This window comes from Cryptomeria japonica, chromosome 4, assembly GCF_030272615.1.
Source record: "Cryptomeria japonica chromosome 4, Sugi_1.0, whole genome shotgun sequence".
Taxonomy (NCBI): Eukaryota; Viridiplantae; Streptophyta; class Pinopsida; order Cupressales; family Cupressaceae; genus Cryptomeria; species Cryptomeria japonica.
The window spans coordinates 778891272-778903753 of NC_081408.1; the positions used below are offsets into that span (position 1 = coordinate 778891272).

The 12482-nt window shown below is 36.5% G+C and overlaps 1 protein-coding gene across 3 annotated transcripts in view; it reads right to left on the reverse strand.

Moving 5' to 3' along the window:
- The window catches only part of LOC131031986 (damage-control phosphatase At2g17340), a 230822-nt gene that overhangs the window by 19397 nt on the left and 198943 nt on the right, over nucleotides 1-12482 (reverse strand). For all 3 annotated transcript variants that reach the window (XR_009372409.1, XM_057962861.2, XM_059220164.1), the window contains exons 8-9: nucleotides 5555-5629; nucleotides 5332-5418 (exon numbers count right to left, since the gene is read on the reverse strand). Coding sequence is in view for 2 of the 3 variants with exons in the window: in XM_057962861.2 (XP_057818844.1) it covers nucleotides 5332-5418; nucleotides 5555-5629 (162 nt within the window). In the remaining variant the exon portion in view is untranslated. The remainder of the gene's footprint in view (nucleotides 1-5331; nucleotides 5419-5554; nucleotides 5630-12482) is intronic.

Sequence of the window (12482 nt, forward strand, 5' to 3'; positions counted from 1 at the left end):
GAAGATTTAGACATGAGCACCAAATTGAAGATTTTATGATGAACCTCCTAGATGATCTTGAAGTGAAACGTAAGATACATTCTAGATTGCCTTTGGATTTCATCAGGAAATGCAGGATTTACAGAGTGGCCGACCAAGCTCAAGACAATGGCAGGCACATCCAATCTTCATATGATAGAGAAAGCAAAACAATAAGTTTGAATTGGAATGAGCCCGAGGTCGTGGATTTAGATGATTTGATGGCACCAGTCTTGTCTTGTACTCGCAGATGGGTAGACGTCCAGCATCAGAAGTTGAGAGAACAAGGCATAGCTATGTCTTTTACTTTGGAAGAAAAGCCAGCCGAAGGTGGAGCCAGTGTTAGTGAAGGCAATCCTAATCCTAGGAATTCAGGTGAAGGTAACCTTCGATGTGCCAGTGAGGGCAATCTCCATTCAAGAGGTTCGAAGAGAAAGGAAAGATCAGAAAAGAAAGAGTCTTCCAAGAAAAAGCAAGGTGCTAACAAAGATCAAACACCAGGTACTTCTTCCAGACCGGAAAATAGAACAGTTCGAGTGGAAGAGTCCATGGAGTCGATGGTACAGAATGACAGACAGGAGGAAGGACAGACACAGCATGTTTCGTCAGATGGATCTCTCCAAGACTATGATTTAGAAGAAGATAATGAAGTGACATCTCCTCCCAGACAAGAAGAAATAGTACATAAAGAAATTCAAGTTCAAGAGACAAGATCGAATATCCCAGATTGGTTGAAGGAAAGATTGACTAAGGTAATCGTAATTGAGGACGAGGACAGTGCAATTGATTTAGAGAGCCTTGTTGGACGTTCACATATGACAATAGAGAAGAAGAAGGCTACAAAGATGTCCAAGATGATTCGAGATGAGACTGGATCCCGAAAACTGCAGATAGCTACACCGGCAGCAGATAAATATGAGGGTGAGATCCTAGCAGAGGATTATGATATACAGACTTTTGAGTTAGGACCATCCACAGCAGAGCAGACTTTAGATGATGCCACCGACACATTTGAGGCATTGAAGGACAAGTTTAGAGAAGAGGTGGAAAAGAATAGAAAGCTTGAGAGAGAGGTCGGTGCATGGAGGACATATTTCAGTCACATCAATGAACCTTTGGGACGTCAGGATCCAGTTAGATCACTAGTGCAGGCATTGCCTCTTCAATCGATCAATGAAGCAGAAAGATTCAGGAACCTGGTCCAGCGTACATGCAGTTGGATGGATAGATCTCATACAGTGGCTATAGAATTTGTTACAAGGATGTCGAAGATCATTCATTAGGCTATCCAAGTTCTTGAGATAATCCACAGATTGATGGCAACAGTAGCTGCATTTGCCCATACCAAGGACGTTGTCATCCCTGTCTTGAAAGTAATAAGACACACATCCAGAAGAATTTTAACACAGGAGAGGATCTTAGAAGGTGATTCTCACAGTTTGTTTCAGTGGTCAACCTTACTCCATATAAAGAGTGTTCTCTTCGAGGACATCAGTGTTAGATGTGGTCAAGTTGAGGAGGTGATCAATCCGATCCAGGACAGAGTATTTGAGGTACTTCGTACCATTCTTGGCAGAAGGATCGAGGTCGAGACAGATGTGGATATACAAGAATTTGAGGATAGAATCAAGATCATCTTTCGCAAGGACGCAGATGTTACAGATGAGCAGTATGATCAGATGTATGCCACCATGCTCCTGATTGATAGAACTAAGGAACTTGAACCTACTTGGGACGCAGCTCTTCTAGATGCATTCGATCAGGTCATCCACTTAGAAGAGAGTATCAAGAATCTTCCCGAGATTCCAATCACAGAAATCGAAGGAATCGTGACAAAATTCATTGCATATGCTAAGAAAGAGAATTGGAAAGGGAATAAGATTCTAGATGAAAGGTTGTTACAGATGACATGACATCTTATTTCTCATTGGTTGATACCTCCTAGATTTTTGTGCCGAATTTAATATTTGGCTATGTATTTAATATTGTTCAGTAAAAAGGAGGTCATTTGTAACAAACCCTAATTAGGGTTTAGGTGTCATGATCTTGTCCGTTGATTTACTTTCAATCTGGACCTTTCATTGTAACTGGGGATGCTATTTATACCCCATTTTTCATTTCATTTAGTAATAGTGAATAGTTAATAGTCGAATAGTCAGATAAGAGTGAAATAGAGAGATTAGAATTAGAAGCAATTTCATTTTGTAGCAAGATTGAGTCTTGAAGAGAGAAATTCAAGCAATTGTTGTATATGTTGACTTGGAAATCAATAAAATATTGAAGTTATGGTGTTTTGTTGCAAATTTCTTAAGTTATCTTCATGGTTGTTGGATGTACTTGAATCGCGCTCAATCAAAGTAGTTTGTTAATTTGAAAGACTAAGTGTGAGATTTGATATTTGGTAGGATTCGCTATCCAAACCACTAGCTTCTTGCTGATTGTAGGAACGCCTTGCGTGGTCGGCTGGAGAACATTTTGAGTCCTTAACCTTCAAGCATTTTCGTATCTAGGATATGTACCTTCGTAGTAGTGTCCTTGGTCTTTGATGCATTGAACATCATTATTACCTTAGAAGATCGCACTAATTTCAGTTGAGTTGTTATCTTATGGCAAAATTGAAGTTGGTTGAGTCTTGCCGAATCTCATTCATGCTAAGTCATTCATAGGGTTAGGCTAGATTAGACCTCTCAAACCCTATCTTTTGCTTTTTTTTGAAAGTTCCTTTAGTTTAGTAAAATCTTCGAGCTTTGAATACGTAAGACCCCTTGGAGGAAACAGCAAATCACATCATACCACTAAAAAGCTTGTCCACACGTGGAGACCCCACTAAAAGAACCTTGGAGTCCATCTAACTGATCCTTTTTGCAGATCTTCAGCAGTTAGAGACTATTTTCTCAAGAGAGGATAAGATACCTATTGGTATTTTATTCTGTGTATGATTGTGTACAAAATACACGTCAACAATGTCCCCTGCATTTCTACTGATAATATCTCATGAAATTGAAATTATCTTCAGCTTTTGGCTTTTGGGAGGTTCAAAACTTCCTAGGATATTTGCTTCAATGGTGTGAAGGTTCCTTTTAGTAGCAGTTACACAACTAAATTCAAACACAACAAATTCATGGAATTACTAGAAACAGCTTGATTCACTTGGCCTCTTTTGATGCATGTGAATAATTAGATATATTGTAATAGTAGACTACTAGAGATAATGGTAGACTAAAGTTTGCACAGAGGCATGTATTGCTATGTTAATGATGTATTAACACCATAACAACCACCAAAGTAACTTTTGCATTAAATAATAAATACAAGAATACACACATTGAAGTGTGTGGCATCCAATTCTTTAAACTCTGCATTAATTCATCTAAAATCAATAGGGTCGTGATAAATTTATATTTCAATTTCTATAATTGCCTATATGCTTCAAATTTGATTCATTTTATTATTTTAACTATCTTTGAAACAGTCCAGTGGGTTGTGGTGTAATGAAAAAGGGAAGCTTTCAAATGTGAGTATCCAAGGTTCAAATTCCACTCTGTCATAGTGTGTCCTACCTTCCAACAAACTCCCTATTGATGGTTCCCCATGCTAATACAGTTATTAAACCATGGGCACATTGAAATGCTTAAAATGCCCATTCTTGGAAGGTCACCATGCCTGAGCTAAGGTGCAGTGATATCCCTAGTCACCCATAGCAAAAATAAAATTATCTTTGCAAGACTAAAATTTCTTAAAACAATATGGCAATAATATATATCACGGGCACATTGAAATGCTAAAAATGTCCATTCTTGGAAGGGTGCCACACCTAAGCCATGGCTCAATGATATTGGTAGTCACCCTCAGCCAAAAAAAAAGGTTAGCTCTGAAAGACTAAAATTAATTAAAAAACAAAATCACTAAATATAGAATCAACAATATGGCAAGATGATTTTGAATCACCTGTAATAGCCAACATTGTTAACTCCTTTGCATCATATCAAATGGTCACAAAATGAAAAAATATTGCAAACAATATGGCAATATGACTTTGAATCACCTATAATCTAAGTCACAAGGTTCGAGTTCGTGTTCGACAACAATAAAATTTGGATGAAGCTCGGCAAGGGTAAAAAAGTTCGGAAAAAAAAAAATCGACATTAAATTCGCCTAATATAAATTTAAATATATTTAAATTTTTTAAATTAAATACAATAAATACTAAATGTATTTAATTTAATATAGTAATCACTAGTCATCTTAATTAAATATTTTAAAATGTCAAATAATAGTAAATAATTAACACAATAATACTTAAAGCATTGTATATTTAACTTTTCATTATTTTTATTATATATTTAAAAGTTAATTTATTTGAATAAATTATATTTTAATAACTTGAGTAAGATACTACGTGTTCATAAAATAATTAAAAAATATTAATAGATAGTATTAATTCATTACATTATACATAAATAAAAAACAGATTAGGTTAAAACATATGATTAATATTTCGTTGAAGTTGAATAGTCGAGTGCGTGAGGTGCGTCAAGGAGCATTTGTTGCCGCCGAAGGGCCGAGTAGGTGGAATCTTTATGCAATAGAAAAAATCTATATTTGCTGAAACTAAAAAACCTGTCCGTGAAAAGAAAACTCCGGAGTCAAAGAAATGGAGCTCACGTTTTTATAATGAATAGTCTAGTCTTGGGTCCAAAGAAATGGAGCTCACGGTTTTACCAATAGAGTTTTTATTAAAAAATCTCTATCCCATATACCATACGAATTATATGACGAACTTAAACAAATTTTTGGGGGTTTTTTAAATTCAACGGATTTCGAAGTTGATCCATCAAATTCACCGATCCTTGTGACTTAGCCTGTAATAGCCAAAAATATCACAGGTAATCATTTGATATGATTCAAGGGAGTTAACAATGTTGCTTTGAAAGACTAAAATTGATTAAAAACAAAATGGCAATATATAAAGTTTGATAAATATAAGAAATATACATTAATGACTTCATTCACATGTTCTCAATATTAAAAATATTAAAGGAACAAATTTATGTCCAACTAGAAAGCATCCTTGTATTGCTCAAGGGTCTTAAAAACAGTGCACGAATTGAACAAATGTGAAATTTACAAGAAGTGTGACTTCAAAGTAATATAAAATTTATCATAAAAATAAAATGTTAAAGATGCAAACTACTATTTCATTGGAATGCATCCTATCATTATTCAAGGATCTACAAAGTAAAGCAATTCAACTTATGTGAAATTTTATGAGTCTCACAATGTAATATAATAGAACATTTGTAAGTGTTTTACCGGCAAATCACTTCCAGAGTTTACAACAAGAAGATTATTTGCATCAACGCCCAGAATGTACTCCTTCCCGTCTTTAACCTCTTTCACCTGACATATTGTACCACTTGCCTGATTATCATCATCATCACTCACTTGGAAGAAGCATCATTGACAACTTCGCTGAAAAAATATTTTTATAAATATGTGCACCAGATTCTCCTTTTGAAAATTTGTAAAAGCTTACCATTGAGATAATTTCCACCAATTCAGTGTAAGTAATATCATTAATGGATGGTAAATCATTGGCTGCTAGAATCACCTGTAATAGCTAACATTGTTAACTCCTTGGAATCATATCAAATGATCACAAAATGAAAAAACATTGCAATCACTATGTCAATAGAAACTGCTATAAAACCATGCTAATCTTGCAAAAGCATCTAGAGAAGTATCATTCAACATAAGACAAAAGTGAGGCCTTGAGTTCTACTTTATGATGTCTAACAATTCTGAAAAAATAACAAAATAAAAAATGTTGCATTAACCCAATGCATACTCTATGTAAAAAAGAATGTGTAACCCACATCACAAGACCTTGGATGGTGACACACAGGCCAACACAATAACATAGCTTCTAAATTAATATATTATGATCATAGGTTAAAAATTGTGAGCAGTCACCAGGTTTTCTCAAGTATTTTGCCAGCATTCTAGTGAGTAACTCATTGAGCATACCTTATAACTGATGAGTACTTTCCTCTTGATGTTTTTTCAAAAAAGAAAAATTCTTTCTTGTGGATTTGATCAATTTTAAAAAATTTCCTAGTTATACATCTTCTTTTCAACAATATTTTGCATGTTACTTAAATTTATTTTGTGAATTTATAAATATTTATAATTTATTGAATCTCAAAAGCAAGCCAAAACATTGGGCTGCCAAGTTTTTGCTGAATCCAAGTTTTAATACTATGATTACAATGAACATGTAACAAAATGCTCTGCACGAAGGATTGCATATACATGAAGAGAACATAGAAAAATTGTACTCTTCCATTCAATATAAACAGGAATGAAGCATACATCAACAAAGAACTACAAGACTAGAAATAAGAATTCAGCTGATCAGAGACTAGAGGAAAAAAGTCCTAGCTGATTCTACTGGGAAAACAAATAAGCATGCAACTGTGCAAGCCTCTGTTGCCCTTTTAGAGGTCAATTAAATGTGCAAGTATAGTTGCAAGAGAGACTTTGAATCAAGAATAGTTACAAAATGATTTAAATCTTGTAATTACAACTCACCATCCTATAGAAGTGATTGCTTACCTCCCAGATAGATGTTGTGCAAACAAACGTTGCTGTGGGGAAAACCTTGGAAGCATGTAGTTCGACATAGCACAAATAGGCACAAAGGTTCTACATTATTCATGAGTCACACAAAGATTTAAGATGTTGTGCATGAACTCTAAAGGATCAAGAGAGCTATTTCCATGTAGCATTATGATACATGGTGCAGGTCTTCTTTGCAAAGACACTAAGGTTAGGTGTAAAAAAATGTAAAGCCTTAAACTAGCCTACCAAGCATTGCCCCTAGCATAACCACTCCCCAATCCCACAAGGGGTAGCCCTCAAGTCATATAGGGGGATCTGCACTTCAAGGACAAATGCATTAACAATATGTACTTTGAGTTGGCCTTAGCAATTTGTTCTTTAAGCATCTAGGACCCTAACAAGGCCAATGAAAAAGATTATATAAGTTTTTGTGCAAACCTAAATAGCACAATGTGGCAACGAGGTTTGGCACAATGTTAGCTTGTGTAGAATCCTTTGACACAATGTGCCAACTTGGGGACACCTAATTGAATTAAGCACAATTTGAGATGTCAAAGGCAACACAAGTTTGATTAGAAGTTGGTGCCAAGATATAGCATCGATTCTCACCTCAGCTTAATCTTTTTGCATCATGCATCAAATCAAAGAATGCCAATCGTGCTATGCTTGAAACTAAGGTGGCCAATTGAGGTTGCATTGATCCAAAGAAGCCAACGGTAACTACAAGTCTTAGCTAAGAAAACACTAAACTACTAGAGAATCATGTTGCTTGGCACCAAGTGTCCTAGTGCTATGCGTAAACTTTGCACAAAATAATTCTTGCACAGCCAAGTGATGAGAGGGTACTACTATGAGTGAATTATCTTGAATTAAGCCCCTTGCATAGAGACCATTTGCCAAACCTTAAAAAGGCACTACCACTTGTTGTTCCATTGCTCCCTTTATGCGGGAGATGTTTCCCCTAGTGACAAGCGTCTACTATTTCCAAGGGTCTTGTTAGCAAAAATATGGGGAACACAAACCAAAGCTTTCAGCCCCAAGTAATTTTTATATGTTGTATTTATACCCTAGACTCAATTATACAAAGGGAGTAAGGAGTTGATCAAGACTCTACATTAACTAGTTTAACAGAACACAAAAAATACAACATTCATAAACCATATCACATGTATAGAACTCCAATACACATACTAACTCTTCTATCTTAAATCTTTGTTTATACAAATATCTATCTAATGGGACATGTCCCTTGTATATCCCTACTAGTATAGATGATGCCTTTTTCAATTAGGAGCTCTGCAAACTCCTTGTAGTGGATTGCATTAGGATCTGCATCACTGTCCTATATCTTTACACTACCAACATCGCCCCTTTAAAAATGTTGGCTTGTCCTTAAGCCAACTCTACTCCTATTATGTGGAAAGAATGCCCTTGTAGATTTCCTTGAGATTAGCAAAAGTGCCATCGCATTGTGCCTTGGCCTGCTGAAGTTGTTGGTTTTGTATGTTAATCTTGATCAACAGGTGCTCAACTTCTAGAAGAGTGGAAGGAATGTAGATCTATTGTGCCAATTTTTGTGCACCCTGGAGTATTCTGATAATGTAGGCCTAAAACAGTGCGAGACACGCAATCGATTTCAAAGAATCGATGTTGTTCAATTAATCAAGGAGACAAAGCTCCTTTAAATAGAGTTACAAAGACGATGTTTCTAAAAGAAACAATCGTTAACTAGAGGCGAAATTAGAAACAACTTAAATGACCATTAATAACACAAAGAGAAAGATATTATTCTAATACCCTCCCTTAATGGTCATCGTTCTAACTACCAAGAGAAATAACAGAGAAGGTTGCCCCCTTCTTCTCAGAACACGCTGCAACAAAAGACAAGAGCCTGCCACTAACTCTGCCACTTGAGATGAGTCTGCCACCAACCCTCCCAGAAACTGCAGAACTTCTGGAGATACCCAAAACAACACCAACTATCCAACCTGATGTTGAAGAACTGTCCCTCCCTGTAACCAGAGACACACCAAGAACAGCTGTCACAATTTTGAGGAAAAAATCGGCAAACCCTCCAAACTATTGCAGATGAGCACGATGCTCGAAAATAGACTGCAAATAAGAGACTAGTGCAGATGTTCACACAACAATTCCACGTGCGACGAAAAACAGACTGCAGCAAAGTACAATTTTTGAGGAAAAAATCATAAACCCTCCCATGATTTTTTTTACAGGGACAAAAAATATTTAAAAACCCAGAGACTTTTTTTAAGGGAAAAAAATATTAAAACCCATCAGAATTTTTTTCAGGTAAAAAAAATATTAAAAACCGAAACAAACATTGATGCCCATAAGCCATCTTCATGCTTTTCGAGGCACGAAAAACGAGGTACTAAGAAGATGCTAAGTGCATAAAACTTGACTGCCTTCCAACATCAAGTTGGTCAATGACGCCATCTTGCACGTTTCCCAATGCACAGAAAACGAAAAAAACTAAGAGGCGCTGGCACGGAATTCAAAAAAATCGAATCCCAATGCAAAAACAGAGGCAGATGTAGGTATAGACTTCAAAAAATGAAGGACGGCTGTGGCACGAATTTCAAGAAAAAAATTCCGGCTGACCCAAAAAAAATCCGAAGACAACCCAAAAATCCTTGCGAAAAACCCAGAAAGAATTTGCTGTCGAAATCTGGATCTGCTGGCTCGAAAATCGAGGCACCCACAAAATTATGACGACGGCCCAGTTGAGGTCTCGAAAAACCCACCACGAATCTGTACTCAAAAAAAAATTTCAACTAAATCTGGAGGGTCAAAACCCTAGCCGAAAGTCAAAAAACGCGGGTTTGACCAAGTTGCAGGGTGCAAAAAAAATGGCGAGTCTGTACCGTGCTGAAAAATGCCGAAAACCCTCGCTAGACAAACGCAAACAGGAAGGATCCCGTTACACGACATAAACACAATCCAAAACGGACTTTTGAACACAAAAAAAAATTTCGAAAATCTGCGGCAAAACTAAGAGGCCCGAAAAATCTCAGAAAAGAATTCACAAATTCTTTATTCAAGCTCTGATACCATAAAATAGTGTGAGACATGCAATGGATTTCAAAGAATCGATGTTGTTCAATTAATCAAGGAGACAAAGCTCCTTTAAATAGAGTTACAAAGACGATGTTTCTAAAAGAAACAATCGTTAACTAGAGGTGAAATTAGAAACAACTTAAATGACCATTAATAACACAAAGAGAAAGATATTATTCTAATAAGGCCAACCACAAGCTAACCACTTCCCTTGGTGAAAATCGTGCCTTGTCAATTCCAGCTAGTCTTGTAACTATTGGAATTGTGCATGCAAGGCTTCCATTTGCGCCCAAGTCTGCCATCAGAGTCTCATTAAGGCATCATAGGAGGTGGCTACTTGAAAGATGTGCAATTCTATCTGAAGAATTTGTAATTTAACAGGTGCTATAACAATGGGCCATTGTAAACAAAATTGTTAGAGGGCATTAGTGTCACCCATTGTATTCTTCATTATGCAGATATGTGTTTCCAAAGTGAAGTGGGCGGTGGCACTTTTTCTCTCTTCATCCATCCTTGTTCACTATAGTTAAAATAAAATATTAATGAGAGGCCCCATGGCACTCCTCCCTAAGTGTTATAAGGTTGTTTTAAAAGGTGGGTTTTTATTAATTATGAATTAGACCCTCAAGCTGATTGAACCACTTAAGGGAGATATAGGTTGCAAAATAATTTCATTAAAATAAAGAAGAAAGCCCTAAAAGTTTGATTAGGGTTGGGAAGCAATAAAGTAACGTGAGGTGGTCTCATTTGTGCATTCATTGATTCATTTTTACATCAGCATTTGGATAATTGAGCTCTAAGGATGAATTTCAGCAGCCTTTCAGACTTCTGGGAATGAAAACTCCCTAAAGATTTGTGAGTTGGACAGAAACTCAGTTCACAATTGAGGGAAATCTACACAGGATTTCAATTTGTGCTTAATTGGAGTGTTTTACAGCAGATTTACAGGTTAATTTCCAGTAAATAAGCATCAAGGGTTTTATCCAATCAGATCAGCAAAATTCAATAAAAGCAATTGTTGCCAGGAAAACGATTTTACCAAAAATCAGTGAAATTGCTTGAAGGAATAAAAATAAAATTGTTTGCAGCAGAAATAAGGTGAAACGTGGCAGCCAGGAATACATTCTTCTAAGCTGGCCGTACTTTTCTAAGCCAGCCGTACCATTCAGCTGACACTAGATTGTACTTCATGACCGTACCAGCCAAGAAAGGGGTTGGATTCCATGCAAACTTAATTGGCAGTATCTTCCAGCGGTGATTTGGTGTTTTCTACAGGCTACAAGAGTTGATTTTGTTTCAAACTGTTGTTTTTGTCAGTAAATTGAATAATCCTGCCTAGAAGCCAAGCATGGGACCCAGTAGTTCCCCAGTATTTGTTTTTGGTACTTATTGTAGAAGTAAATAAAGCTATTTGGAGTCAACTTCGATTGTTGGGAGCTCATAGATTGTGTTATCTTGAAATTCATCAATAAAATTCCTTCTTGGATTGAGCGTTTGACTCCTCGTATGCAAATAGTGGCTGTGGTGAATTAATTTCTTAATTCTGAAATTTATTATCTTGCTGTTCCAAAAATCAGAATTCTGAATTTATTTATCAGTCATTAATATTTCTGCATTTTGAGTTCAAAAGTATTGTTTCATTGTCACACATTCATGATAAACTCTTATACAATCATTGGAAGCAAAAACCTAAGAAAAACTATCCTAAAACCTTCAATAAGCAACATTGAAATCAGAAAAAATTCAGTTCAATTTGGCTGGGGATCTTTAAAAACTTTCTTATGAAAGAATCCACTATAAAGTTGATCTTCATTTCCCAAGGGCTCTACTTGCTCCCTAGTGGTTATGTCCTCTGGTGCACTTGCTTCGGTGACACTTCTTTGTGATCCTTTTCCTTCTCTCTTCTTCTCTACACTCAATTGTAGTAGAGCTTTTGAGGCTTCCTCCACTAATGGCTCCCTTTGTGATGTAGTGGGTAATTTCCTTTTGGCTCATTTAGAGCTTCTCTCTGACTATGTAGATTCTACCAAGGATGTCCCCAAATGCAGTCATTTGAACTATCACAAAGTAGTTGTGCTTTTCTCCTCGGGTTCCTTCTTTGGAATACCCCATTTTTCTTTGAGTTTCTCCCTATTTTTATCCATTGCTCCTCAAACTTCTTCACCACCTTGTCCATAAGCTCTCGATAAGTTGTAACCTTTCCGCATGCAACTCCTTAGGAAGGCTAAGAAGTGTCATCACTAAAGAATCTATATCCACACCCTTTATCTCATAGGGTAGCTTAGGTATCCAAGAGGTCTACAATTCAATTGCTTCCATTAGAGTTAAGTCCTTGTCAACAAGGAAGGCAATTGTATCCATGTACATCCGGACCATATCGTAAGAGATTCGTTCTCTGCTCTGCTACCTTTGTTGGAGGGATTTAAAGAAACCCTAGTATGGAGAAGTATAGGAGGTTTATCTTAGAAATGTTGCATGTGCTCTTAGGTTTGTCTGGCTATTGATCAACTCATTTCCAAATCTTCCCTGCAAATGCCAATAGCTCTTTTACAAGAGTTCTTGCCACAAGACTTAACAGAGGTCAATATCTTGCCCTTCAATAAGCAATTGACATGCCACATGCATAGAGGTTGCGGTTGCAATCTCTTCGTGGTTGGTGTAGTAGAGTTTGTATGCGATACTTATGGTGGCATATTTCACTACTCGGTTGGAAAAAATTTAACATCCAAGCTCCACCTATCGCAAGTGGCCCCAATCAACTTAGT